Source organism: Didymella exigua, assembly GCF_010094145.1.
Source record: "Didymella exigua CBS 183.55 unplaced genomic scaffold M421scaffold_36, whole genome shotgun sequence".
NCBI classification, from domain to species: domain Eukaryota; kingdom Fungi; phylum Ascomycota; class Dothideomycetes; order Pleosporales; family Didymellaceae; genus Didymella; species Didymella exigua.
The window spans coordinates 245,518-272,669 of NW_022984810.1; the positions used below are offsets into that span (position 1 = coordinate 245,518).

General features: G+C 55.6%; 12 protein-coding genes across 12 annotated transcripts; 6 read left to right on the top strand and 6 right to left on the bottom strand.

The window, feature by feature from the left end:
- Positions 1-210: 210 nt before the first annotated feature.
- M421DRAFT_424614 (uncharacterized protein) lies at positions 211-1,952 on the bottom strand. Its single transcript, XM_033593807.1, has 2 exons — positions 366-1,952; positions 211-263 (listed from the first exon to the last, which is right to left on the bottom strand). The coding sequence occupies exon 1, from the start codon at positions 1,697-1,699 to the stop codon at positions 479-481; it is 1,221 nt and encodes a 406-aa protein (XP_033444979.1). The 5' UTR covers positions 1,700-1,952; the 3' UTR covers positions 211-263; positions 366-478.
- An 86-nt stretch (positions 1,953-2,038) lies between these two features.
- M421DRAFT_95266 (uncharacterized protein) lies at positions 2,039-2,764 on the bottom strand (the record flags this gene model as incomplete). The annotated part of the gene is made up of 1 exon (XM_033598291.1): positions 2,039-2,764. The coding sequence occupies one exon, from the start codon at positions 2,762-2,764 to the stop codon at positions 2,039-2,041; it is 726 nt and encodes a 241-aa protein (XP_033444980.1).
- A 309-nt stretch (positions 2,765-3,073) lies between these two features.
- M421DRAFT_95267 (uncharacterized protein) lies at positions 3,074-5,840 on the bottom strand (the record flags this gene model as incomplete). The annotated part of the gene is made up of 3 exons (XM_033598292.1): positions 3,074-4,710; positions 4,891-5,401; positions 5,508-5,840. 3 exons carry the CDS (start codon positions 5,838-5,840, stop codon positions 3,074-3,076), a joined length of 2,481 nt encoding a protein of 826 aa, XP_033444981.1.
- Positions 5,841-6,030: 190 nt separating this feature from the next.
- M421DRAFT_275269 (NUC189-domain-containing protein) lies at positions 6,031-7,828 on the bottom strand. Its single transcript, XM_033588845.1, has 2 exons — positions 6,610-7,828; positions 6,031-6,465 (listed from the first exon to the last, which is right to left on the bottom strand). Exons 1-2 carry the CDS (start codon positions 7,577-7,579, stop codon positions 6,275-6,277), a joined length of 1,161 nt encoding a protein of 386 aa, XP_033444982.1. The 5' UTR covers positions 7,580-7,828; the 3' UTR covers positions 6,031-6,274.
- Positions 7,829-8,731: 903 nt separating this feature from the next.
- On the top strand, positions 8,732-11,466 carry M421DRAFT_103642 (Bromodomain-containing protein; the record flags this gene model as incomplete). The annotated part of the gene is made up of 3 exons (XM_033586922.1): positions 8,732-8,838; positions 8,898-11,359; positions 11,408-11,466. The coding sequence occupies 3 exons, from the start codon at positions 8,732-8,734 to the stop codon at positions 11,464-11,466; spliced, it is 2,628 nt and encodes an 875-aa protein (XP_033444983.1).
- Positions 11,467-12,793: 1,327 nt separating this feature from the next.
- On the top strand, positions 12,794-14,869 carry M421DRAFT_424619 (TIP49-domain-containing protein). Its single transcript, XM_033593808.1, has 3 exons — positions 12,794-13,185; positions 13,280-14,047; positions 14,268-14,869. The coding sequence occupies exons 1-3, from the start codon at positions 13,036-13,038 to the stop codon at positions 14,736-14,738; spliced, it is 1,389 nt and encodes a 462-aa protein (XP_033444984.1). The 5' UTR covers positions 12,794-13,035; the 3' UTR covers positions 14,739-14,869.
- A 278-nt stretch (positions 14,870-15,147) lies between these two features.
- Positions 15,148-16,287, top strand: M421DRAFT_424621 (DUF1674-domain-containing protein). The gene has a single exon (XM_033593809.1). It carries the CDS (start codon positions 15,260-15,262, stop codon positions 15,818-15,820), a length of 561 nt encoding a protein of 186 aa, XP_033444985.1. The 5' UTR covers positions 15,148-15,259; the 3' UTR covers positions 15,821-16,287.
- Positions 16,288-17,391: 1,104 nt separating this feature from the next.
- On the top strand, positions 17,392-19,019 carry M421DRAFT_71831 (alpha/beta-hydrolase; the record flags this gene model as incomplete). The annotated part of the gene is made up of 2 exons (XM_033596827.1): positions 17,392-17,622; positions 17,670-19,019. The coding sequence occupies 2 exons, from the start codon at positions 17,392-17,394 to the stop codon at positions 19,017-19,019; spliced, it is 1,581 nt and encodes a 526-aa protein (XP_033444986.1).
- A 1,524-nt stretch (positions 19,020-20,543) lies between these two features.
- On the bottom strand, positions 20,544-21,187 carry M421DRAFT_8595 (uncharacterized protein; the record flags this gene model as incomplete). Its single annotated transcript, XM_033597582.1, has 3 exons — positions 20,544-20,696; positions 20,764-21,134; positions 21,181-21,187. The coding sequence occupies 3 exons, from the start codon at positions 21,185-21,187 to the stop codon at positions 20,544-20,546; spliced, it is 531 nt and encodes a 176-aa protein (XP_033444987.1).
- Positions 21,188-22,788: 1,601 nt separating this feature from the next.
- M421DRAFT_71815 (uncharacterized protein) lies at positions 22,789-23,064 on the top strand (the record flags this gene model as incomplete). Its single annotated transcript, XM_033596824.1, has 1 exon — positions 22,789-23,064. The coding sequence occupies one exon, from the start codon at positions 22,789-22,791 to the stop codon at positions 23,062-23,064; it is 276 nt and encodes a 91-aa protein (XP_033444988.1).
- A 2,400-nt stretch (positions 23,065-25,464) lies between these two features.
- On the bottom strand, positions 25,465-26,153 carry M421DRAFT_424628 (uncharacterized protein). Its single transcript, XM_033593810.1, has 3 exons — positions 26,076-26,153; positions 25,913-26,008; positions 25,465-25,808 (listed from the first exon to the last, which is right to left on the bottom strand). The coding sequence occupies exons 1-3, from the start codon at positions 26,097-26,099 to the stop codon at positions 25,689-25,691; spliced, it is 240 nt and encodes a 79-aa protein (XP_033444989.1). The 5' UTR covers positions 26,100-26,153; the 3' UTR covers positions 25,465-25,688.
- Positions 26,154-26,526: 373 nt separating this feature from the next.
- Positions 26,527-27,007, top strand: M421DRAFT_275493 (uncharacterized protein). The gene has a single exon (XM_033588846.1). The coding sequence runs from the start codon at positions 26,576-26,578 to the stop codon at positions 26,918-26,920; it is 345 nt and encodes a 114-aa protein (XP_033444990.1). The 5' UTR covers positions 26,527-26,575; the 3' UTR covers positions 26,921-27,007.
- Positions 27,008-27,152: the final 145 nt, after the last annotated feature.

Below are 27,152 nucleotides of genomic sequence, written 5' to 3' on the forward strand. Positions count from 1 at the left end.
CGTGAAATACCTACCTGAGTGTCGCCTGGATAAGCCTCGCTCATATCGCCCTGCTTGGCATACAGCTCGCTCATCAGCATCTCTACTAGGCCCCTACACTCACGATGTCCCGGTCAACCTCAAAATAGCTACATGCAATTCTCCCGGATGTCGAAATATCACTAACGGCACAACACGGGAATTACAGTTCGTAACTTAGGCCCGAATATCACCGCATCTCGACGACCGCTCCTTTGGAGCTGACCACTCGCGCAACTGCATTTGTAGGTTATCCTTTCTCAGCACTTCGTTAGATTCACAGGTATCGCGACAAACATCCACAACAATTGTGGCGCATAGACTGACCACCGATGATCGAGCCGCAGTGGGTAAATGAGCATTCAGACGTCCAAGTTTGAAATTTCCGTCACTTTTGCAGACATCATTTCCCTCCGTTCTATCACCGTCAGCCCGATGCGTTTTTGAGATTTTTATCCTCCTATCGATTCTTCTTTCCAAAAAGCTTTGGCGCCTCCGACTCATCATCACTACTATTCCAATCGAACTGGCTGATCAGCACCGAACGATCAGGAGGCGCGCGCATCGTAGCCCCGCTATCAATTCGACAAGGCTCGTCGATCGAGCTACGTTGGGCAAGTTCACCGAACCAAACCATGGCCAACTTTTGTTCCTCGATTGTATATGCCTTTTCTTGAAACTTGCGATGCGCCTTAATGAAGTCCACCATCAACTTCTCGTCAACAGGCACGCCATCAACATCGCTCATCTCGCAGAAGCGCTCCTTTTGCGCGCGACGAGTCATGGCTTGACCAAACTCTGGACTACACTGGTTCAGATCCGCTTGCATCGCCTTGCGCACCGCGTACTGGATTCGCGAGGTTTGTCGCCGCGCAGTGTGGTACTCGGTGAAGCACTGCATCTCACCGTGGCCGACGAGGCCCTTCTTTGCCTTAGTGCCGCGATGGAGGAAGTACGGCTCCAGCACGTCGCGGGCGCGCTGCATCACCTGGCGTCGGTGCAGGATCTGGAACTCGTCGTAAGGAAGATTTTCGCGCTTCCAGTTGCGATATGAGGGCATGCGCGGCATGGGAGGCTTGATGACGGGCTCCTTGACGTACTTCGCTTGCGGGTACATGCACACGCGAATCGGTCGACCCTCTGGGTTTACGTCGGAGCTACAGTCGGAGTCAGCGTCAGAGTCAGTGTCAGAATTAGAATCGGACGAGAACTCAGACTTCACTGGCCGCGGTCGTCGCACGCGACGCGGAGAATGCTTGGGACGCACTGGATAACCGTCGCCTGCCCTACGCTCACGATACTCCTTACCAGCCACAGCTAGATCATACTTCGTCGTTCGGATGCGGTGCTCGGCTTCCAGTTTTGATCGCCGCTTGCCATTTATCTGTGGGTACATGGAATGTCGGATGATGGCGTCGTTTTCATTATCATCATCATCATCGTCATCATCATCATCGCACGTACGATTCAATTGTTCGACCTGGTTTGAATTCGACTTGATGCACCTTCGCTGCGTCGGTGTCGCGTATAGGCCTCGACACGCAGCTGGAAGCACCGTGGAGTTCAACGTCCGCGTCTCGAAGGCCCTCCCGCCCCGCTTGTACTTCATGGTAGTGTGCTCGTCATCGGATTGATAGAGTGCCTCGGCGCGAGACTTCAGGTTTTTGAAAAGATTTGGCATCTCGACACCTGCTCGACTTTGCTAGGGGAGTTTTAGGTTTTACGAATTTTGACGGTGTTTGCAGCGGGCAGGGTTGAGACTGGTCAGGATGATGCATCGTTTCGGAAATGATATGCGGCCTTTTGCTAGCCCAATGGATAGCAGGGAGTGAAAAGAGGGAGTTTGCGAGGAGAGTTTTGTGCGGAAACATGTTTATTGAGATTGCTCGTGGTGCATCAACAATGAAAATACTGATGAGCTGAACAGACAACTGCCCCAGCGTCGACCAAACACCGATACCAACTCGACGCCAACCCTGTCCTAGAGTGACACCATGCATCGATCGCAGTGCCATGAAAGTTACTCATCAACTTTCCTCTCCAAATGTAGCCTCCGCAGCATCTCCTTGATCTTCCCGGACATACCCGCCAAACTTATACTCCGCCTATGCCTATCCTTGCTTGACTTTCCTTTCCTTCCTCCAGCATCAACAACCGCAACAGACCCAAAACACACACCGACCGCGTGATTGCCTACATCAACATCAACAGCCTCAACACACATCTCCGGCCGGTACGCAAAGTCCTTCGGCCCAATGTACGAAATCGGCGACGAGACTCCACCCGGGCCATCGTCGTACTCCACATCCTTGAACTCAGCGAGCGCTGACTCAGACCTGGCGAACTGCTGCTCCCGACCGCGCAGAGCCTCATCCACTACACCCCGACCATCGGTGTACACGTCCTCCCCCCACAGATCCGGAACATAGTGGTAGAAATGCCCAAAGTGCACCGGCGGGCGCGATCTGAACCGCGAAACGGGCGACAGGTTGCACACGTGCGAATTGCTAAGCGTGTACACCGCCTCGTCGTCAGTGCTGATGTGTGGCAGGTAGTACCGGAATTGCGCCCCCGTGTCGAGCGTGCTGTGGGCTGTGCTGAAGGAGGACTGCGACGAGGCTGTTGAGGGTTGCGGAGAGGGGGGTAGCGTGGTGGTCGTCTTGAGTGCGGTGTCGAAAGTGCGTATGGAGATCGTGCGGCGGTGATGGCTGGTGTGGGAAGGCGGGTGGGTGGGGGTTGTGCACATTTTTGCTGGGATGGGTTTGGTGTGATAGTTTCGCTGGGCGTTCGCGCTGAGGATTGCGTGGAGGGGGGTTATATGGTATTTGCTCATTGTTTGGATTGTATCTTTGATCGAGGTCGGCGAGTAGGTTGCCTTATCTGATGGACAAAGACTTGGATAGTTTTGCGACGATGTCGAGAGGCACACCCACACAAAATCAATAGCATTGTGCAGGAAGTAACGTGGTACGATTAGAAGTGAGCGTAAAGATGTCAAGACGGGCACATGGCAGATATCGAATAACTTTAGCCAACGAGTGCAGCGACACACCTATTATAAACCATCTTCTCCCAAGCGTATTGCTCCCAGGCCTCTACCCGACACCTCCGGCTCATACATACCCGTTTGATTAGCCGGCACGCCCCAATTCAGCTTATGATACCCCAAAGGCGAAGTATCCAGCCATCTCCCACGCGGCACCTCGTGAAACGCCCGTATCGCATCCGTCTTCCAGTCCCGCGGAGGACCCAACCGCTTGATACAGATGATGCATTTGCAGTCTTTCAGAGGTCCAGTCCAGAGCACATCGATCTTGCACCGCAGCATCTTGCGCTCATGAGATTCGGCGTCGCACAAGACCTGAGTGTAGTTCCTGATCCGCTTGCCGTACTCGCTAAGTTTGGCTTTCCACGACCGCGCTATTTTGCACTTGCCTGTGTACTGCTTCAAGCTCACGAGATCGGCCAAGGCGACCAGGTTGGCTTGGATGAGGGTAAGGGGAGGTGACGAGGAGTTGGGGTTGTCGAAGGTTACGATGCTGGCTGTGCTTGTGTTCCGGTCTGGGGATGGGTGTTGGGCATATGGAGCGATTGGGGTAGGAAGAGGGGTGTGCTGGTCTTGCAGTTCCTGGAGTTCTAAAGGACTGAGAGAATTGCTCGTTGGACTACTTGCAGAGGCCTGTTGCTCGGTGATAGTGGGACGGTGAGTCTCGTGGGTACGACTCCTCGTTGAGCGTGGTGATAGGCGAGCTTGATACGATCGTGATAATGCGAGCCTCGCTGCAGATGAAGAGCGTGAGATCGGAGGAAGTACGTATGCCTCGGCGCTAGGCGAGTAACTGGTGAAGCGGCTGTAGCCACCAGTGCCCGTGACTGCGTTGCGATTAGAGGTGATGGTGGCGCTGGTGATCCCATGACTTGTCGAACCGTCTCTAACTTGGCCGTTATGTTCTCGAGACACTATATTCCGCAGCGAAGACTGCGCCGCTGCATTCCCACTAGTGGCGTTGCGACGGGCAGTTGTGGTCGAGCGATCCTGGGTCTGATTGCCATCATCCTGAGACACTTGACTCCGGAGCGAAGACCGATTCGCGCATCGGCGGAGGGTTTGTTCTAGCGACGGAAGGTGGGATGTGTTTGGAACATAGAATAAATGACCTTGGTCATCGCGCAGGTGGGTGGCATGTAGATGCTGGTGATAAGTCGGCGGTGGCATCCGAGCAGAAGAGTTGGGTGCAGCCCGTGGGTGTTCGTGTGAATTAGCGAACCAAGCTGGACTTTGTGAGCGGACGGGAGGCGGCCGTGAAGTTGCTGGTACCTGTCCTGACTCTGCGTCCCGGCGAGCGGTTTGCGGTCGGCGCCCGTGGTTATCGTGTGGATCATGCTCCTGTACGCTGTCGCTTCGCGCAGGCCGTTGGTCGGTCACCCCTGTGTGATAGTCTGACTGGAAAGCTTCCAGTATAGCAGGCACAGGAGGAGGATCAATCGCCGGCAGACGATCTGGCAAGAGCCCAGGAAATCCCTCGCGCAAAGGCGCAGTAAGCGATGGTGTGGAGTCCCATCTAAAGCTACTCGGACGAACCGAGCCAAAAATGCCCAAAAATAGCGACGCCCTGCGCTCCTGGCTCAGGGGTGCAGCGTAGTCGTGTTCGCTCATCACAGGCATAGTGGGCTGGTGGTGACGAAAGACTGCTGGAAATGGACGAGTGACGGGGAAACGAGGGAGAATGGCAATAGTAAGAATAGGAGGAGCCTGCTTGAAAAGAAATGATAACTTGAAACTACTTGCAGTCTCGTATTCCGAGTCGCATTAGCAGAGAGGTCTTTGCACTGAGACCAGCATTTTATATCACGAGCCAGGCGGATACTCACTCGCAACCTGCATCCAGACATCTCTCTCAAAGCTCTGAGACTCGCGCACACGTGGTTTACGCCTCAGCCGCCGATTCTGAGTCCTAAGTTGCGGAATCGTAATCGGGCACATGGGTGGTGATGGCGTTGGGTCGTGCTCCAGACACGTCTGCTTGTGTCTCAGACAGTAGCGTTGATTGCATAATGATTCTACAGTTCGTAACTGAGGGGGCTTATGAGTGTCCAAATGTGCAGAGGGAACAGCGAACAGCACCTCGAAGAAAGGTGGCGCAGGTATGGGGGCTGTTTGTATCATTGAAGGTGCAACGCTGCTAATCCTCCGGTCGTTGGGCTTCGCCGGTGTTGTCAAGGTAGACATATATCCACTGTCATCGTGGTGGTGATCGGTGCCGTCGTCCGCAGTTGCAATAGAATCGTCGTCTAGGAAAGTAGGCTGCGGCAGCATAGTGTCGGCGATAGACGAGCCCTGCGGGGATAGCTGAGCTACACGAGCGCTGAATGACGTGTTAAGCTGCAGAGGTGTAGGTAAAGTCGGAGCGTCTTCAAGGCTCTGGGGTCCAATATGTCGCGTTTGAGATACGGCTATCCTGTTGCGTAGAGAGTTGACCGGGCCGCACGTGTCGTTTGTCTTGCGATATCGCAGTATGGATGTGGCAGAGGAAGACTGCATATCTCGCAATCTTGGGCTTGTGTCGAAGGGGCGTTGGAAACCAGTGGTATGCGAGGACTGCTGACCCGTGGTAGCTAAGGTCTGCCTCGTATCGAAGAGATTGACCAGAGAGATCGCACGGACAATTGTCCTCCTCGACATGGAGGACAGTGACGTGTTTGGGGCGCTCGGCAGCGGTCGTGGTGAAGGCATCCGCGGCAATGTACCAGACTGCTGAGACTGTGGCTGGGTTCGTTCTGCGTATCGAAGAGGTATCGACTCTGATACCGGGTTGAGACATGATTCTGCTGAACGACGCGCGCGCTTGTATCTTGAGGTCCTGGCCCAGAAGCACCATCGACAGCGCATCGTTGTAGGTGTGGAGTCAACCGCAGGAAACTGTGAGTGTACAGGGGCCAGAGGGAGGCGATGGTGAGAATGTCATGGAAGCTGTCAATGTGAGCAAACTCAATGACATAAAGGACTTTGGACAATGTGTAGACGACAGAATGTGACAGTATATTCCAGGGCTATGCAAACACCAAGTGCAAGCGTCGTGAAGAGAGACGCTTTTCCAATCCGTAGAACGCCGGGGTGCGGGACGTTTCGTGTCCTCATGCAGCCATACAATGTAGAAGGAATTTGACAAGGGTATGTATAAAAGTATGTGAGCGACCGCCTTGAACCGCAGGTTGCCGTACATTCTTACACATCGTAGCCTTCGAAATGTCTCGTTTAGCGGCGGCTCTTCAAGCCAGCGCGACCGATTGTGGACCTCTTTGCTGGTTTCGACTCCTCTTCGCTAGAGACACCTTCGCCGTCATCGAGGTCGTCGCTCATGGGCTCTGACATGTCGTCGCCAGCATCATCGTCGGTCTCCTCGGCCTCGTCATCGATCAGATCCTCAGAGTCTTCACTGCCCTCGTCTGAGTCCTCGTCGACCTCCATTGTGGTGGGCATTTCGTCATCTGAGCTCTCTTCGTCGTCGTCGTCGACGTCACGTATTCTCTTGCGTGTGCTGTCTGGTGCATCCTCCTCCTCATCTACCGAGGACTCATAGTCGTCCTCACCCTCGACGTAAATGACTGCTTCGTCTTCATCGTCACCGGCAGCCTTCTTCTGGTTCCTCCTTCTGAGCTCAAGCTGGGCCTGAAGCATGTCCAGACGGCCCTTGAGTGAAAGCAATGGCTGCAGTCCACTGGCACGCTCCTTGAGCACCTTGTTCAATGTTGCGAGCTGTCTGACCAGCTGAGGCTGGCTTGCCAGGTAGCCACCGTGGGCAGCGAGCGACCACTGCACCCAGACCATGAGTACACCTGCGCGGCCAGGCTTCTTGTGTAGGCGCTCAGCAAGCTTCTGCAGCAGGTTGCCGACCAACGGCGAGGGCAGGCGCTCCACTGTAGCGTAGATTGTGTCGATGTCGATAACGCGCAGGCACGATTCGAGGAGCTCCTGGTCGTTTGTGCGCAGAGCCTGGGTGAGGACCGTCCCGAGGGACGAGGCTGAGGGGGCAGAGAGAGGACGGTTGGTGGACGTTGCTGCCAATGCTCGTGGGTCGTTTGCGCCAAAGGTGCTCTCTACGTCGACAATGCGCGACTCTGTAACAGGCTCAGGCTCTTGTGCGCGCAGCCTGTCGCCAAACGAGAGCTCTTCCGGGTCTGCAACCTCGTCGTCTCCCTCGCCGTTGACAGCCGGCGCTGCATCGTCCTTCTCGTCGTCTGAGCTGGAGTAGTGGCTTTCTTCCTCGGCGCTGCTGATCTCGATCACGTCCTTTCCAGCATCCTCCATGTCGACGTCACCATGGCCGGCCTGGCCTCCGCCGACAACGGCGGCAGACTCGTCGACTTTTGTGTTGCGCGCATTCTTGGAACCGTTCAATCGTGCTGTTGGCTTTGCGGCACCACCGTTGAGTAGTGACTTGAGACCATTCGGGCGGGTTGCGGCGGGCGACTGGGCGAGCTTTGCCTTTTTCGCAGGCGGTGCTGTGTCGCGGCCAGCCTTGTTTGGCTTGGTCGTGCGAGAGGAAACGGCGGCGGGCATGTTGAGCGATTCGTGCAGTGCACTTGGCGAGGCTGCAGTGTGCGAGGTGTTGTCGCGGCCTGAAGCAGAGCGCAAGATGGTGCAACCAGCAGCCGAAAAAAAAATTGGTGGAGCTGCCGCTAGGGCCAAGCGGCAGGGATGGTGGCCTGCAGCGAGGAATGGTCGTCAGTACCGCGGTTCATCACGTCCCATCTGAAATTGGTCGAAACTCGGGCAATATCTGCAACGTGATGCGCTCAAGACGCTGACACGCCATTCAGAAAGTGCAGCGCAAGGGCGGCGCAGACGCAGTGGTGTAGCAGTTTGGGCAACAACGACACGTGACGAGTTGGGCTTAGCGCCAGCTCAGGGGGAAGGCACGCTTGGCACGCATCGGAGTTTCTTAAACAGAGGGCCGCCCTCTCCTCATCTTCTTGTTCTTGTTGCTGAAGTCCTTCCCGATCTGCCTCCAATCAACGCGCGCCTCCTCCGAACACCGCCCACGACTCGCGCTCGACCAACCACCATCAGCGCACCGCTGTCAGGCCCAGTTCGCGACCAGGAGCCCAGCCCCCCGGCGCTGCAGACCAGGTCGCGATAAATTACTGTCGCGTCCCCCAGCTGCAGCTGCTCGCTAGCGTCTCTGCTTGACGCCTGTGCTCAACCTCTCTATCGCCATCCGTGCGCACCATCACGGACTGTGTGTTGTTGTTGCACCTCTGCCCGAGGGCGCGCAGCTGCACAAGGCTTTCACTGCAGCTTTGTACGCGCCGCGCACACCAAACCGGCCGCCGCCTTCACGCGGTTCGCGCTCGATAGTCTGACTCACTTTTCCGTTCCTGCGCGCAGCTCCTTGACCTCGCCGCCACCACCCGGTAAGTCACGTGCATCTCGACGCCGTTTCAGCGTCCGTAGCATATATTCCCTCCGCAGCCCCTCTTACCTTGGTCGCATTGCTTTTGCGACCCAAGCCACACAACAACCCAACCCCACCCTACCCTTGCGACGCGCCCAGAAACACACCCCGCCAACCCGTACATCCGTCATCACTACGCGTCGATCATTAAAAGTCGCGTGCGCGTCACCTCCAGCTCGCTAAGACAATCAGCCTGCAGTATCAAGCAACGCACATCATCTACAGCGCGCATCCACGTTCATCCCTTTCATGGCCCTATGGCACTAATGACACCACCACCTACCTTCGACAAGCCCATGCTCGACCCCAAGGCTGACGCGCTTGCGCCGACGGACGCAATGGCAGTCGACACCGAGGCTAATGGGTGAGTGCGATCTTATCTTTTCGCGTCTGACCGCGCGCTTGACTTACTCATTCGCCCAGCACACACGATGATCTCTTTGATGAGCCCGTCAATGGCACCGACGCCAGCGCGACCGAGGAGTTGAAGCCAACCACCAACGGCGATCACACAGCCTCAGACGTACCAGCGCCTGCAGTAGGACCCCCCGTCCAGTCTATTACAGATGTGTCCAGCGGTATCGATGGCATTGCGCAGTTCGTGCCTGATCAGACAGACAACAACTCGCTGTTCGGCGACGACACCGTGCAATCAGTAACAGAGGCCACCGAAGCGCCAACCTCGGACGTCCGCGACGAGCCTGCACCGACACCACCATCTGCGCCAACCCAAACTCAGGCGACGACTGAGAGCACACAGGAAGTACCTGAGACGCAGGTCGCAGCTTCCATCGAGCCAGCCTCTACAGACGCAATGGATACCACTGCCGATGCACTCGTCGACTCGAACACGGCGCCCGTCGACTCGGATACCGCGCCGCCCACCAAGCCGATGAAGGAGCTCTCGATTCAACCAGAGTCCACGACACCCGCGAAAGTAGAGCCAGCGGATCAGGCAATGGAGGACGTGCCACAATCTAGCAAGGTGCGGCCGCGAGAAGACTTCGAAGAGGGCGACGAATATACCGCGCCCGAGGCTAAGCGCACCAAGACCGAGGAAGCATCAAGCTCGCAGGCAGACATCAAGTCTGAGCTGCCAGCGCAGCTTGTACAGGCCAATGGTGCCAGCACGCCACGAGGCGATGGTACAGCTACACCTAGGGGCGTGGCTACTGTGATCTCGTCAGAGCCGTCAGGAGTGCATCGCGCTGCAGACTATGAGCAGTGGCCGACGACACCGTTGACGCAGGCGCAGAACAAGTTTTTACTTGAGCGTATAAGGAACACCAAGAAGATCAAGGTGTCGTTGGCTTTCAAAGATCCAGTCGACCCTGTTGTCCTGAACATCCCCAGCTACACTGAGATTGTGACAAAGCCGATGGACCTGTCGACGATGGAGGGCAAGCTGAAGGCGAACAAGTACACTTACGTGAAGGAGTTCATGGAGGATCTCGACCAGATGATTGAGAACAGCGAGTTGTTCAACAACAAGCAGCACCCGGTCACGCAGGCTGGGTACAATCTTCGGGCCTACTTTTTGAAAGGGATGAACAAGATGCCGAGGGGTGCCGTGGACGAGCCGGCGAAAGCGCCAAAAGTCAAGAAGGCGTCGGTGAGCGCGGCGCCAAAGCCAAGACCAGTGTCGAGGCCGGCACCGCCCACGGTGAAATCACCAGCTGCGGCGGCCTCTCCTCCTGCGGCATGGCCCCTAGGACAAGATGGCATGCCCATCATCAGGCGCGACTCGACTAGCGCGAACGATCGGCCGAAGCGAGACATCCACCGTCCGTCGAAGGATCTACCGTACTCGAACGCCAAGCCGCGCAAGAAGAAGTACCAGCAGGAGCTCAAGTTCTGCGAGAGCGTGCTGACGGAGCTCATGAAGCCCAAGTATCAGGGGGTCACATACCCCTTCATGGCTCCGGTGGACCCTGTGGCTCTGAACATTCCGTCGTACCTCAAGATCATCAAGAAGCCCATGGACTTTGGGACGATCGAGAGGAACTTCAAGAACGGAGTGTACCAGAGCGCCAAGGACTTCCACGTGGACTGCATGCTCGTGTTCCAGAATTGCTACAAGTTCAATCCCGAGGGCGATGCGGTGAACGCAATGGGCCACGAGATGGAGAACTTGTTCAACAGCTTCTGGCAGGAAAAGGATGCTTGGCTGGCACAGCACGCACCTGCTCCGGAGCAGTCTCCCGAAATGTACTCTGATGATGAGGACGAGGAAGAGGACGAGGAGGAGGAGGAGACGGACGCAGCTCAAGCGCAGTTCCTCGCCATCCAGCAACAGATTGCTGCGCTCAACGAGACAGCGCAGCAGCTGTTGAACGCGCAAAAGGCCGGCAAGCGCGCATCGCCAAAGGCAGCAAGCAAGTCGAAGAAGGCCAAGGCGCCAGCACCGAAGGTGAAGAAGAACGTTCCCCTGGCAGTGCCGCCTCCTGCGAAACCCGGCAAGCCCAAGGCCAAGGCCAGGCCGGCAGCGCCTTTGAGCTTCGCGCAGAAGCAGGACATTTCAGAAGGCATCAGCACGCTCGGAGATGGTGACATGCGCAAGGCGGTACAGATCATCCGGAACGGGTGCCCTCACCTCGCCAACGTGAACGATGATGAGATGGAACTCGACATGGACGAGATCAACGACGAGACGCTGCGCGAGCTCCTGAGATTTATCAAGTCGCTCCGCGGCCCCAAGGGCGGGGTGTCGGTGGCCGACGATGACTTTGAGCCGCCGCGGGCAGTGCACAAGCAGACGACTGCGAGCAGGCCGAAAAAGAACAAGCCCATGGGCAAGACTGAGCAGGAGGACAACATGCGCAAGATCCAGGAGAAGCTGCAGTCGTTCCAGGGCGGCGCGTCCGGTAGCAGCCAGTCCCCACCAGGTATGTTGTCAGAGCGTGATGGGGGTGACGAAGTACTGACGAGTGCAGCAGCGCACGAAGAAGAGAGCAGCGACGATGACAGCGGGTCGGAGAGCGAGGAGGAGTAGGCGCTCGCTACCCCTTGTGTCTAGCGTTTTCGTTCAATATTTTTCTCTGCAGCAGTCTTGCACAGGCACGCGGCAGTGCACCCTACACACGCAACACGCAACACATGCAACACACGCGACACACGCGGCTGTACAGTATCCTTTTCCCCGCGCGCTGCGCTTGAAAGCAAATGAGCGACGATGTTATGAGTGCGACGAGGCGTGTGTACTTGGAGTTGGATGGTTCGATTCGGAGGAAACACTGATTGGCGGCTGTGGCGGCTTGAAGATGGAGGAGGAGCAGGAGATGGAGGTGTACGAGTATGCTTCGCGTAGACGCAGAATAGCAGCAGCATCTTCATGTCTTGTCGTGTGTGTGTGTGTGTTGTGTGTGTGTGTGTGTGTGTGTGTGTGTGTGTGTGTGTGTGTGTGTGTTGTGTGTGTGTGTGTCGTGTGTCGTGAGTGTGTGTCGTGAGTGTGTCGTGAGTGTGTGTCGTGAGTGTGTGTTGTGAGTGTGTGTCGTGAGTGTGTCGTGAGTGTGTGTGTGTGGAGTGAGAGAGTGTGTGTGTGGAGTGAGTGAGTGTGTGTCGTGAGTGTGTCGTGAGTGTGTTGTGTGTGTGCGTGTGTTGTGTAATGGAGTGTCGTGTGTCGTGAGAGGGGTGGGGGTCACACAGCGGTGGCCCCGGACATGTACCGATGCGCAGTGCAAAGGATGCATGGCATGCTATGCCAAGACTCGCTCTCTGATCCGCTCGCACTTGTGTGTGCTCAAAGTGCGAGCCTGTTTGTCGTCGAGGCGTCGTGCGCGTGCAGAAGCGAGGCGTTGGTAGTGTGTATACACTGCACTGCACGACGGCTCTGGGGCTGCACGAGCATGGTCTTCTGCATCGTGGCGAGGGATTGTGGCCTGCGAGGGGCAGGAAGGGGTGACAGGCGGGGAGGCGTTGATGTGGTACTCGCACTGCGGACGGGTGTGTGTGTGTGTGTGTGTGTGTGTGTGTGTGTGAGTATGTGTGTGGGTGTGTGGGTGTGGGTGTGTGTGTGGGTGTGAGTGTTAGTGTGAGTGTTAGTGTGAGTGTGAGTGTGTTTTGGGTGGGTGGGTGAGCGCCTTGCTTGCACAAAGGGACGGGCGCCAAGGGGGGAGGATGAGGCGGGAGGAGGGGAGAGGAGAGGAGAGGAGAGCGAGGCGGGGGTTGGCGTGCGGTGATTCCTTTTGTTCTAGTACGCGAGTTTGGGGGGGGATAGGCGGAGAGTGTTTCTACAAAGCATGTGGAGAGTGGTGTTTTGCAGAAGCGCAGAGCAGTGCAGAGAGCGTGGGCATCTATGCCGGGCGGCTGACGGCTGACGGCTGACTACTAGCGGATCGGTGGGCGGTGGGCAGAGCTGCGTCACGCTACGCGAACTTCTCGAGCTCCACTCGACGACGCGCCTGTGTACCAAGAAGTACTGTCAAACCCACGCCCATCGCCGACCACGACCACAACCACGACCACGACCACGACCACGACTGCAATCGCACCCACACGCACGAATCGCACACAGCGCTGCGACCGAGCACAACCGCCACTGGCACACGATCCTCCAGTAACCATGGCGACCGTCCCCGTCAGCGAGGTCAAGAGCAATGCGCGCGAGAGCAGGACCGCCGCGCACTCGCACATCCGCGGCCTAGGGCTGGGCAGTGATGGCAGGGCGAATCCGACCGCCGCTGGGTTTGTTGGCCAGGCGGCGGCGAGAGAGGTATGTCTGCTCACTTGATTTGCTATATGCGCCCGCTTGCTCTGCTATACTGCACCCACGTGCTGCGCTCCGCTACGCAAGCTAACGCCCCCAGGCATGTGGCCTCGTCGTCGATCTCGTCAAGGCTAAGAAAATGTCGGGCCGCGCAGTCCTCCTCGCTGGCGGCCCAGGCACGGGAAAGACTGCGCTCGCGCTCGCCGTCTCGCAGGAGCTCGGCACCAAGGTGCCCTTCTGCCCGATCGTCGGCAGCGAAATCTACTCGGCCGAAGTCAAGAAGACCGAGGCCCTGATGGAGAACTTCCGCCGCGCCATTGGGCTGCGCGTCAAGGAGACCAAGGAGGTCTACGAGGGCGAGGTCACGGAGCTGACCCCAGAGGAGGCCGAGAACCCGCTCGGCGGCTACGGCCGCACCATTGCCCACCTGCTCATCACGCTCAAGAGCGCAAAGGGGACCAAAAAGCTGCGCCTCGACCCCAGCATCTACGAGGCCATCCAGAAGGAGCGCGTCCGCCTCGGCGACGTCATCTACATCGAGGCCAACACGGGGGCCGTCAAGCGCGTCGGCCGCTCCGACGCCTACGCTACCGAGTTTGATCTCGAGGCCGAGGAGTACGTGCCCATCCCCAAGGGCGACGTCCACAAGAAGAAGGACATGGTGCAGGACGTCACACTGCACGACCTCGACGTCGCCAACGCGCGGCCCCAGGGCGGCCAGGACATTATGAGCATGATGGGCCAGCTGATGAAGCCCAAGAAGACGGAGATTACCGAGAAGCTGCGCCTGGAGATCAACAAGGTCGTCAATCGCTACATTGACCAGGGCGTCGCCGATTTGGTGCCAGGCGTGCTCTTCATTGATGAGGTACGCTCTACATTTCATCTCGCCCACGACGTGCTAATCCTCCACCAACGACATTTCATCTCACCCCAACATGCCTTTATCCACCCCAACATGCCTTTATCTCACCCCAACATACTTTTCATTTCACCCCAACATGCCTTCATCTCACCCCAACACACCTTCATCTCACCCCAACATGCTCATCCTCCGCCAACGACATCCAACATGCTAATTCCACCAGGTCCACATGCTCGACCTCGAGTCCTTCACCTTCCTCAACCGCGCCCTCGAGTCCCCGCTCTCCCCCCTCGTCATCCTCGCCTCCAACCGCGGCACAACCCACATCCGCGGCGCCGCCAACCTGCCAGCGTCCGCCCACGGCATCCCGCCCGACCTGCTCGCGCGCCTGCTCATCGTGCCCACGCACCCCTACACCGCGCCCGAAATCAAGCAGATCATCGGCCTGCGCGTCGCCACGGAGAAACTCAACATCAGCGAGGAGGCTAGGGATAAAGTCACCGACCTGGGCGCCCGCGTCAGTCTCCGGTACGCGCTGCAGATCCTCGCGCCCGCCAGCGTGCTGGCCAAGGTTGGCGGGAGACCGGGCGGCGAGATTGCGGTCCAGGACGTCGACGAGTGCGAGGGCTTGTTTCTGGATGCTGGGCGGAGCGCAAAGGCGTTTGGCGGTGGCACAGAGGGGTATATTGCGTGAGGGTCGTTTTGTTCATGTCTGTAATAAAAGCACCACATGGTGCCGCGGGGGTCATCATCTAGTTCGTTGGCTGTCGAGGGTGGAATTTCACGATATTGAAAGCCGACCGTGTCCAAGATTTTGAAAATGACCATTTCTAAGATTTTGAAAACGACCATTTCTGAGATTTTGAAAATGGCCAATTCTAAGATTTTGAAAACGACCATTTCTAAGATTTTAAAAATGACCATTTCTAAGATTTTGAGAATGACCATTTCTAAGATTTTGAAAATGACCATTTCATAGATCTTGAAGACGACCAATTTCCAAGAATCTAAAAACGACCAATTCCCAAGATCTTGAAAGCGACCATCTCCAAGATCTTGAAAGCGACCAAGTTCGATTGGCATCGAACGTCTGCTCCGTTGCCACCCGAGGCCTCCGATTGGCGCGCATCCAAGTAGCCGACCGAGGTTGCCTCATCAGTCTCGAGCCTCAACTTTCTCTTGCCTCCCATTTGCAAGCCCCATATAAGCGCACACATGACAGTGAACCTCCTCGCAAGCTGGCCCGCTCTACTTTCCATCAGCACACTCGACTGCACACTCACCCACCGCATCCGCACCACACCCACCACAATGCTGCGCACACTCACCCAGCTGCCGCGCCAGCTCTCGCGCCGCGCAGCACCCTTCAGCACCTCCGCCACACACAAAACTGCCTTCGGCGGCCCCGCGCCCCCCCGCCTCCCCAAGGAAGACCAAGAAGTCTTCGAGAAGCTGCAGAAGCAATCCACCGGCGCCTTCTCGCAGCCCAAGCCCGACCCCGAGCCCACATCGCAGTCCGCATCGCAGCCCAGCACTATGCGCGTCAACCAGTCCCCCGACTCATCTTCTCCCGAAATCAGATTCGAGAACGGCAAAGATATCAAGAAGGGGGATGAGTTCCATCCTAACATGCGCCGTGGCGCGCCGCCCGAGTTCGAGGGCGATACGAATCCGAAGACGGGCGAGGTTGGTGGGCCGAAGAACGAGCCGTTGCGCTGGGGGAGTGGGGAGGGGAGGGGGGATTGGAGTTATAATGGGAGGGTTACTGATTTTTAGTGTGGTTGGAATTTAGTCTTGGGATGTGTTGAACGGGATGTGTTGAACGGTATGTGTTGAACGGGATGTGTTGACCGGGATGTGGGATCGAAGACTTGTTGCTTTGTTTGAATTTTGAAGCCTTTCTTCTGTTGTTCATGCAAAATGCTACGTCGTGGCGTTCTGCTACTCGACCAATATCTTCCATCACTCGGTTTCCCCGCCACGTGACAAGGCCGCAGCTCCAGCAATGTAGCAATCACCTCACGCTTACATGCACCCACACCTCCGAATGACTCCCTTCGAAGCAAAATCACGCAATTCCGTCCCAGCAGCATCCGGTGAAGCGTCGCGGCTGGCACGAATCCTCACATTTTCAAGGCGTGCAGCTCACAGTCCTACACCATGCAGCAGCAGTCCAGACCCCGCAGTCTGTCGTGCACTTCCCAACACGGAGGCGGCACGCTGCAGGCGGCACGCCACACGCGACCACGTGCAGAACTTCCACCAGTCTCACGATGGCCGTCGTGAATCTGCGTGGTGACCGGGCCAGACTTGATGACAATGCAGCCAGTGCCAATAGCGGGGCGCTTGGGCAGCACGTCTCGACGAGGCCGAATTGCGAGCTCGCTTGCCACTTCGAAAAGCAGCATCTCCGCCGTGTCTTGCACGGTGATGGATAGCGATTGAACGTTGTGTCAGGCAAGGAAAAATATGTTGAGCCTCATCGCAGAACGGATTTTGAAACACCGCCTCCGCAAACGCTCAGGCGTTCAGGCACCAGATGAAACTGGGGCGATGCCTGCAGTGTGCACGGCCGTTTCGAGCGTGGCCGTTTTTGGAGACGGATTGCCCGCTTGGGATCGTCAGGCCTATCGCTTGGCGGCTCACGAAGCTCAGCATGCCCCATCCGAGCACCCAAGGTCGAGCTCGACCTCATCGTGTGCCAGGCTCCACCTCGCATTGGACGTCAATGCACAGTAGAATTGCCTGTTAGGGCAAGTATAGCGTTTGTATTTGAGTGTGCTCAGGCTTCGGTGAGACGCAGTGCCGTTCTTGCACGCTCCAGGGATCCTCAAACCGGACCCCCGCTGAATACGATTCGTTAGTCTGGGCCGGCTGCACGCCGAAAGTCTGGATCGGCAGGGACCATACTTCGTGGCGTGCGATGACTTGAACGGTGGCTTATGGCTCCTGCATCGAGTGACTTAAGACGTGAACCCCCCAGACCCGCCGAGGAAGTCGATTCGCCAAACACCTGCAGAAGATAAGAAGATATAGGCTGGAGAACCGTCACCTTGGTTCGTTCACCTTGGTTCGTGTTGCGGAACCGCCTCCGACCATTGTCAGACTAACCGTAGGTAGGGCCTCATCTGGACTTCGGGAATACCGCGTCTCCATGATGGAGTAAACACTATGCGACCGGACTTGAAGCTTTCTTGTGCGTCTTGTTAGACGTTCCGTCAAACACCCACTGCTCTGGCCGGTGTTTCTATTTCCGGGATCATCTCTTCACGCACGCATCCACGGACTTTCTAACCGACCATAAGAATCGCTGAGACTGTTACGCTGGGAGACAGGTGGTTGACAGCATGATCCGTCTGCTACTGTATGTGGCTGCGCTGCTGCAGCTTGCAGCAGCTGTCAGCGAGACCGTCGACCTCGGTTACGCCAGGTACAGAGGGAAAGACATCGGCAATGGCGTGTTGAGGTGGGCCGGCATGCGTTACGCAAGGAGTGTGTCTCGAGTCGACGGTCTACGCTTCACTGCTCCACAAGAACCGCTGGAAGAATTGAACAAGGTCACAACAGACGCGAGCCAGGTAGGCTTTCAGCAACACTCTGCATTGTTCCTGCTGATTTGATGTAGTTCGGCCCTCTCTGCATCGGCACCATAAGCGACCTCAAAGCCGAGTTCGGCAGCAAATGGTCGGAAGACTGTCTCTTCGTCAACGTCTTTGCGCCCTCGAAAGCGACCAACACAAGCAAGCTCCCGGTCTATGTTTTCATTCAAGGAGGTGGCTTCAACACGAACGGCAATGCAAATTACGACGGCGCTGATCTCATTGACGCCGCGGGTGGAGATATGGTGGTCGTCAATTTCAATTACCGAGTCGGGCCGTATGGATTCCTCGCCAGCAAGGAGATCACCGCCAATCAGACACTGAGTCTGAACAACGGATTGAAAGATCAGAGGCTATTGCTGAAGTGGGTGCAGAAGTACATCCACGAGTTTGGGGGTGATGCCGACCACGTCACGCTCGGTGGAGCCAGCGCAGGGGGTGGTTCAGTCGTTCTCCAACTCACAGCCTTCGGCGGCCGTAACGACAATCTATTTCACGCCGCAGCCGCTGAATCCGCCGCCTTCCCACCCCTCCGCAACGTCGAGCAAAGCCAATGGCAATATGATGCCCTCCTCCAGCGATCCGGCTGCCCGGACCTCGCCTGCCTTACCTCCCTCGACGCGGTGACTTTCCAAACCGCGGTCCACTCGCTCAAGATCCCGTTCCCTGGCGGCAAGAACGCCCCAATATATTTCTGGAATCCGACGCTCGACTATGATTTCATCCAGGACTACACATACAACGAATTGAAGAATGACCGCTACGTCAAGCTTCCCACCATCTTTGGCGACTCGACAAACGAAGGCATAAACTTCACGCCCAGAACAATCTCAAACTACAACCGCGCCCGCCAATTCATCATCGACCAGTTCCCCGCCGCCAACTGGAAGAAAATCCGCGCCGAATGGAACAGTCCCATGAATGCACTCGCAGATGCTCGCTGGCGCGCGCTCGCGTCCGACGTGTACGGACACATCCGCTACAACTGCCCGAATCTGAACATGAGCTCCGTCTACGCAGAGAACAACACGTTCCCGACGTACCAGTACCGTTGGAATGTCGGCACTGCGAGCCACGTGGGCGAGCTGCCGAGTATCTGGAACAACGGGACCAGCGCGGCGAATGTCTTCATGCAGGCTTACTGGGCGAGCTTCATCCGTAGCTTCGATCCTAACAAATACACTGCCGAGTTTCTGGTCGGCAAGGGCAAGGAGATGGATAACCCCGAGTGGACGACTTTCGGGAACAGCACGGGCGGCCTGGGGAATAGACTGAGGTTCGCGGATGACAACCAGGTAGGGATGGAGACGGTTAGTTCGCAGGAGTGGCAGCGGTGCATGGTCATTACGAATATGGGGCTGCATCTAGAACAGTAAGTTGCCTCCTCGCTTTCCCGCGCTGCGTGGAGTCGTGCATTCCTCTTGGCGGAATGTCTGCTTTTGGTGCATTCCTGCGATGCCGCAGAGCCGCGTTCTTGGAACATATGTGCTGACTCTTCGATAGGCCTGCTAGCGCTGCCTTGCGTGTCCCGCCCCTTACTTCCTCGCTCTCCCTCACGGCCGGCATAATTGTCTTCGCACTGGCGCAGTGGCTTTGCCCCTGAACAGCAGTATCTGGAGCCGCATCGATGCGGCTGATGATTGAGAATTCCACCACCGAGATGCTTGTCTCGACGCCAGCAGTGCCGCCCACAGCAGGCGGTCGCGACTAGACAACCCAGCACCGTATGGCACCCATTACGGACCCATCGACGGATCCACGCGCGACATGATTCGCAGAGCACACCACCCACGCGGCCATCGGGCGCTTTGGAAGCTGCACTCGGGCCTGTTTCCCATGTGGTCTTGTAAGAGTGGCTTTTCAGTCTGCCCAGTACGACGGAACAGGGGACGTCGAAGTTTAAGTTTCGAGAGTTCTTGCAGAACCATCACGCGTGCTTCACGTGCGTCGATACCTGCCTTCACAATCCGATCGGGCAGATCTGGCAGGTCGATTACCGCGCCACCAGCTCATTCAGCCAATGACCCCGGGATGCAAGAAGAGCAGTGATGCTCAGTCACGCCTCCTTCAGCTGGCAGTAGAGACACATCTTGTGTGAACCAATATCAATTTATGTTGTACCTGCGTTCCCTGCCGCTTCTTTGAGCACGCTTTGCTTCTTGCCCTCCGGTCATCGTTCTGCTAGGCGCTGTTTGAATATTTCTGTTCGCACACCGTCAGGCACCTATTTGATTCACTGTGTCTCATCACTGCAGAGCCAATGTCGATCTTGCTGGCCACGGCCCTCTGGGCTGCGCTGTTGGCAGGTGTTGGTGTCTGTCATGGTGACGAAGACAGTGCACCGTGGACACACCGGCTGCAATGACAGCATGAATATGGGTGCCGGGATAGATGGGTCCGAGGAGAATGGACTGTCTGCTATCAGAGCTAGTTTCGGTAGCGCAGGAAGTGCAGTCACTGAGGAAGAGAACGGTGCGAGAGTCAACACAAGAATACAGGATTTCTAGGCCATGAGACACAACGAGGACTTCTGCTGGTACGTGTATCTTGACTTGACTGCGCCGGTTGCATAAGCAACATCATGCTCAGAACCAGCCATCAACGCACATAAGACACAATGAAAACCAGACAACCCGAGAGCGCGGTCTGAACAACTGAAGCGAATGCAACGTCGCTTGCACCCCCTTGCGTGATTCAGCCTGCGCCTCACACCTCATGGCAGTTCTAGATTGAAACAGTGCCCGCTAAGATGCAAGTATAAAGAAGCAACAATAACAAGTGGACGCCATGCCGGCGCCCGAGGAAGACAAAATGGTGGAACGCGGTAGGACGCCCAGGCGCGATAGAAACACAAAACAACATGGACAGACAAAAACAGAAAGAGTGCGGTAAACGAAAGTTCAGGCCTCACCAATAACACCAACAGCCCTCCAAGCCTCCTTCTTGCCCTTGCCAATCGGCGTCTGGTCGCGAATAGCCTGCGCGGGGATGCGGTACATGACCAGATACTCGCCGCAGTGCAGCCACCCATCAGCCTGTCCCGCATCCTTGCCCTATCATCGTCAGTCGCCATCCAAACCTCGTCTCGATGATTCCACACCAGGAGATCAGGACCCGTACCTTGAGCAAATCTCTTGCCCTGAACACGGGCCCCCGCGCAAAGTGCCGTGTGTCGACACTCACAACGAGAACCTCCTCGCTCCACATCTCCGCCCAGTGATGCGCTACTTTCTCCGCGTGCGCTAGTGTGTCGTACACGCTGATAAACGGACTGCTGATGTTGGTCTGCTGGTGCAGGTGTGCGAGACCGAAGCGGGAGAGCGCCGATGTGTAGTTGAGGATGGTGGTTTGGTTCTTCGCGCTGAAGCCCGTGGCGAAGGAGTACCGTGTTTGGGCGGTGAGGCGGTGCACGCGATAGACGACGGGCGGGATGGTTGTTGGTGGGGGTGAGGGGGTGGGAGGGATGTGGGAAGCCGGCTGGGCGAAGAGTGCTGTGGGTGTCAGATTTGTGGGGGACGGGGGTGGGGAGATGCTTACTAGCCATGGTTGGAGATGAGATGTTGGCTCGATGGATGAATGTATCTGCTTGGACTGATGACAATGCTTGAAGTCGGTTTACGTGGTGAGTGACAGCGGATGGAGTGTAAGCAGTGCTGAAGTGACTAGGATGACCGTCGAAGAATGCTGATACAGGGTGCGCTGATGTAGAGGAGTCCCAGGATTACTTTATACCTGTCATTGATGATAGATATCAGCCTCTGAGACTCCTAGTCCCTCTTGAAAGGCTGTCGAACTTCGCAGCAAATCTGATCACGGACATGCAGATACCCTTCCCCGTCCCGGAATAGATGGCTCCTGCCACGATCTGTACCTGTCCGGATGAGAGAATACGGTATCTCGCAAATGCTTCCCGCTGGCATTCGCTGAATGGCATCTGAAAGAACGGAGATTAGCTTGCTTGCAATCCATGAGTATTCGCGCACCCGGGTCGTGGAACTTCTGCCTTCTTGCTGCGATGCTCATTTTACAGTCGAGCCAGCCTCGTGTCTCGCAGCTCCGGAGCAGAGCCCACTCATAGCCGCCTGTCATGCAGAGCTTACTGAGTCGAGCTGTCGTTTCAACGTATGCACCCCACCGTACCTTACCGTTGGTATGCAGAGGCAGGGCCATGCGGCGTGAGTAGTGAGTGGTACGCAAACGTGTCTTCTGCGTGTATTCATGCACTGCTTAAACCCAACAAAGTGTCCCCCGCAGAAGCACTCCCATTTCAAAGTAGCCAGCTCCGAGTCATCACGTTGTGCGGGCGTGTGGTCGACTTCGCGCCTCTGCACAACCGGATACCGCTGCGGTCTTCAGTCCCAACGTTTCCATCTGTCCCAAACAATAGTCTCAACGGGAGCATGCGTCGCATCCGACTTGTTCAGATGTGACCTGGAGGCTCTTCACGTCCGTGTCACCTTTCGTGGTGAGATTGATGAGACTAGTCATGTCGCACACGCAAACGGCCACAACGCTATCACAAGAGCTGTGGGTAAGATTTGATTCGCCTGCCGTACGTCGTCGTCGCGGCAGCATACTTGAGATGCTCTGTGCTTTCCGAGTAGGCGAGCATGCATGCTTGAGCCTGTCTGCGCAGCTGCAATTTGTGGCAGCTTGCAGGCGGAAGGGTTCGCGCATGCCGGGGCTCTGTTCAGTCAGGGTAACAGAGATCGGCTGGCGAAGTAGCGGTGAGGATTATTCAAGTCGACAGTGCTCATCACTTCGATGGAACTAGATAACGTTCAGATGGGAGAATACATATAAGTTAGTAATTAATGGTCGGTGTTGCAAAGGTCGTCGGCACGTGGACCATGTTTGCTGACTAATCCGCGTGCAGATACCTAGTCCGACCTCCCATCATGAGGCCGAAAAGTTGAATGGCCACAGCAACGAGGCGCAACGGCAACAAAACGCATCAACACATCGGTAGGTACCCCAATCTCTTTTCCGCCGACTTCCAGAGACCCAATCTGATCAACACGCAGCTTTCTCGCTCGTTCAAAGCTCGACGTTCACTCCAAGCTCCGATTGTGCATCCTCAACACCGACACTCGATCTATCGCGCACACGTCAATATCTCCACAACTCTACACACAACCGCTCAAAATGTCGTACTTCAGGATAACACTCATGCGTTCCGGTATCGGTATGCCAGCCAAGACACAAGGTGTACTGAAGGCACTCGGCCTGAGGAAGCGCATGACGACCGTCTACCACCCCGTAACACAGTCTGTCGCCGGTCAGATCATGAGAATAAAGGAGCTTGTCGATGTCAAGGAAGTCGATCGCGCGTTGTCAAAAGATGAGCAGAAGGCGGCGAGGCGGCCAGCGCCGGGGTACTACATTGAGAGCAGGGCAGCACAGGCTATGAAGGAGATGTAGTAGGAAGCTCTATGTTGAGGGAGAAGAGGGAAGACATGTGCGCGACCAAGATTGATCGCTTTCTAGTTTCGGGCGTTATGAGGTGATGTACAGAGAATCCTGTGTACGATATATTCATTGTGAATGCGAACAGCTTGCGCCAGGCCTCTGAGCCTTCGACATACAGCGTGCCTTCGTTGTTCCAACAAGGCTGAAAAAGAAAGCGATAACCAGTTCAGGTATGGTGCCAGTCTTACGCGCTGTATCAGCAGGGACTGCGAGCCCCGCCAATCCGAGACGATGGTAAGCTCAGCCACATTCTAGGCTGGTCATCGTTCTGCTGTTGTGACGCTGCCTCTCTGAAACAGGTGGTAGATATACCAGAAGAACAGAGCCTTTTTGGTAGTTAAAAATCGCCTTTGTGTTACCACTGACCAGATACCACCATGTCTGCTGAGCTGGCAACGAATCAAAAAGCGCGGCCATGCCTGCCCTTTCGTGGAGTCACGAACGACAACATTCATTATCTGCCCCTCGATCCCGCAGCAAGAGATATACGCTATCTGAGGCTCCATGCCGGCTCAAACGAATACTCAATCCGTTGCTCAGGCTGCATCGCGCCAGTAGTATAGATTGGATCCTCGATGAGCTGTCAAGTATTTGTAGACCTCTAGTGCTTGATCGAGACGAGACCACTATCAAGAGCAACGTCTTGGCTATGATTCGGGTACCCTTCCCATTCGACCCCGGACTTTTCAGCCGCTCCCCTTCAGCGAAACAAATCGAACATACCTGGTTCTGGAGGCTTGCGTTCCAAGGATCATGGACACCTCGCAATGCGTATGGAGCGCCTCAACCGTATGTCACTACAGACAACAGACTCATCCTGGGAAGCAACGAGGGTCAGCCTGGAGACTACGTAATAAGAACGCCGGAAAACATATCGCTTTTCCTGATGGCAGCCGACAAGTAGCAGCAGGGCCAATGGGTAGGAGATTACAGGTTTGAAGGCCCCTGTGCGCTTTACCCGGGCGAACTTTGTCCAGAATCATCCAATGGTCCAGAAGAAGTACATAATCGCTTCACGTCTACAAGCCCCCGCAGTCACGAGGGTCCTCCGGTATCTTTCGATGGAAGTCATGAAGCGCGAAAACATTCTGTGTCTGCAGGTGACACCAGCCGTGAGACATCCTCAACCTTTCAGGCAGCAGACAACAAACGAGACTTCTCCGAGCCCGATATTCAATCCAGCATTGGAGTTGTCCGGGACATCTTCGACGGGATCGACGATGGTCAAGATCACCCCATGTTCGAGGACTACCTTGGCAGTGAGGAGTTTCTATGCACTGTGGAAGACATGGATCGTTCGTTGAGAGGCAACGATACTACTCCGTCAGTATCAAACGACGAACCTAGCGTCGTCGTGAGAACATTGCGACTATTGTCTCTGAAAGCTATGTTTATGGGGAAGGATGCCAGAGGTGGAAGGAGGCCCATCAAAAACATTCTTAATAGCCTAAACAAGATCCGGCATATGCAATCTTCGGACGCTCAGCTCAAAAACCATGCAAGCCAAGTACAGGGTCATCTCACGCTACAGGGCTATCGTAACGGTGACGCTCCTTTGTAAGCATCTTATGAATGCGTCGAAGAACAGAATAACACCATGTTCGAGGATGGACCAAATATCAAGGAACACCTCTCCAACTCAAGGATGTTCATGAGTCGCAGGGTCCCGAGGCTGCCCAGATAAATCTTTCATTAAATCCAGTCTCTCACTGCGAGGAAGTCTTGATTACAGTCTTGATTACAGTCTTGATTACAGTCTTGAGAACTGCTTCACTAGACAGCATTAGAAGGCACAAAGACACAGTACATCAGAATGCTCCACGTCAGCAAAAGGATGCGATGATCAGTCACAGCCCCATTCAATCAGTAGTAGACGAATCGTTTGAGTCAAACCCACTGCAGCCTTATCTCCATGACACGGCCTACGTGAAGCCGTGCAGGAAGCTTTGCAGAGGCACAAGGATACGACGTGGCCATCCCTCAGTGACTGGAGTGCCGGCGATCGAGCGCCCAGAGCGGCATACTGACAGAGCGAATATCGCAAAGCAGCCACGCACGCGCATTGTGGAGGACTATAGACCGATAGCATGAATGGAGACAATTGATTATGTCTTCCTGGATACTAACATGTGTTTTCGCTCGGCAACTCACCGAAGATACTGGCAATACCTGCACCCCTATGGCTTTTGCACTGTAGAGAGGCGATGAATACCCCCGGCTACACGAGTGACATGCCTCGTATACAAGAGCTGCCCGTCGTGGGGCCCAGTGAAAAGATCGGACCTACGAGCAGTTTCGCTGTTTGTAGCAGTCTCCTCGGATACCGTTCCAGGCACCTGCTTCATTCATACACTGGGGACTGCATTTTCATGATATCAAGTTCGTATTGATCGTGCCTGTGGCGGCTCTGAGGTCAGCCTCTTTGTGCTCAGCCGCCCAATGGTAATAAACTCCCGAAACAAACCGTCTCTTGAGGTCGCACACGTCTGCATCTTCTGATCGCGCGGACTATGTACAGCTCTGATGCTGTAACGTGTCGGTGCAGGGGTTTCCCTTGCTGATCCGTTGCGATGCTTTCAAGAGAAATCATTGGGGAAGCACTTCTCCTTTGCCCACAGCTTCTGGTCGTGAGTCAATGCATGTGCCTCCATCTGTGGTTTGTTGGTTGCGACAAGTTCTTTGCGGCAGTTTTGGCACTACACCACCCAAGCGGAGATGTTAGCAGTGTCAAGCCGCCCTTGGCTTTTGTGATTTGACAGCACGAAGCACGAGGGACATCCGGGATTAGATACAATCATACAATTGATGTTGGCTTGGGAGCCTTGACGGGAAGACCGTTGGCCTTGACCGGTGCGCGGGTGCCGGCCTTTTCAGCGGCCTTGTGCTCGCGCTGGACCTGCGCGTTCATTAGCGAGCTGAACATATCTGACCTTGCGCAGCGGCACAGTTTAGGTGTCACGTACTCTGGCTTTCTTAGAGATAGGCATCGTAGTAACTCGAAGTGGGGCGTGTTGTTGATGAAGATGTGCGTTTGTGCCTGCGCCGAAAGTTTTTCGAGGGTCCAGTAGGTAGCGCAAGACTAGGTACTGGTAGCGTACAAATTAGCGCCGCCCGCTCCGTCCAGCGCCAGCGCCCCAAACTTTCTGTGATGTACAAACACGCTCACGATACACAACATGCCCTCGAACAACGTGATATCTTCGTGCCGCGATGTCAAAAAAAGCACAGACCGCTCATATCCCTACTCGCGGCCACTCAGATTGCTCACTTACTGCGAACTTAGTGATATCCTGCAGCCAGGTAAAGTATCGACAGGGCTAGTTCCATATACGTCAACTCAATTTAATTATCATGCTTACTGTTACTATCATCTACCGGTATTATATGACGAGGCTTGTACCTCAGCAGCTATCTCTTGGAATTGATATTGCGTCATCGAGGAACGCTTCAACCGCGATCGTTCATGATGTCGTTTTCCAAGAGTGGCTCGCCTACGATTAATGCAACCACAGGTGACAAGGTGCTCCCTCTGCGATTCTGGTATTCAAACGATGTACTTTCAAAGTTGGCCTTGTACTTTGCTTCCCAGTTTGAAGATGTCTTGGATCCCGAGAAGCTTATCGGCAACTGGCACCTGATAATTGGGAGGGCGCTACAAGCGGAATGTCAGTGCTCCATCACACCAACAAAAGCGCTAGCGGCCATCGGACCGCAGACACATGTATTAGACAGCGGGCAAGATGGATATTCACATAGCTTGCTTGACGGTTGCCAGGGCGCCGAAGTCTTACGTCCCACACTTTACTAGGATGCAGGTATCTTTGAGAGCCTCGTGGCACACCCTGATCGACCAACAAAACTAGCGCAGCGGTTTGAAACAGACAACCCAGGACTATCGGCCCACTTGGTTTCCTTTATCGATGTGACCTTGGTAACTCTTAGCTTGGCAGCTGCAAAACTACAAAGCACGCTCGCTCGCCCATGCAATTTGATCATTGGAACCAGCTCATGTTCTCTCGGTCCAAATGCTCTCGTGCCAA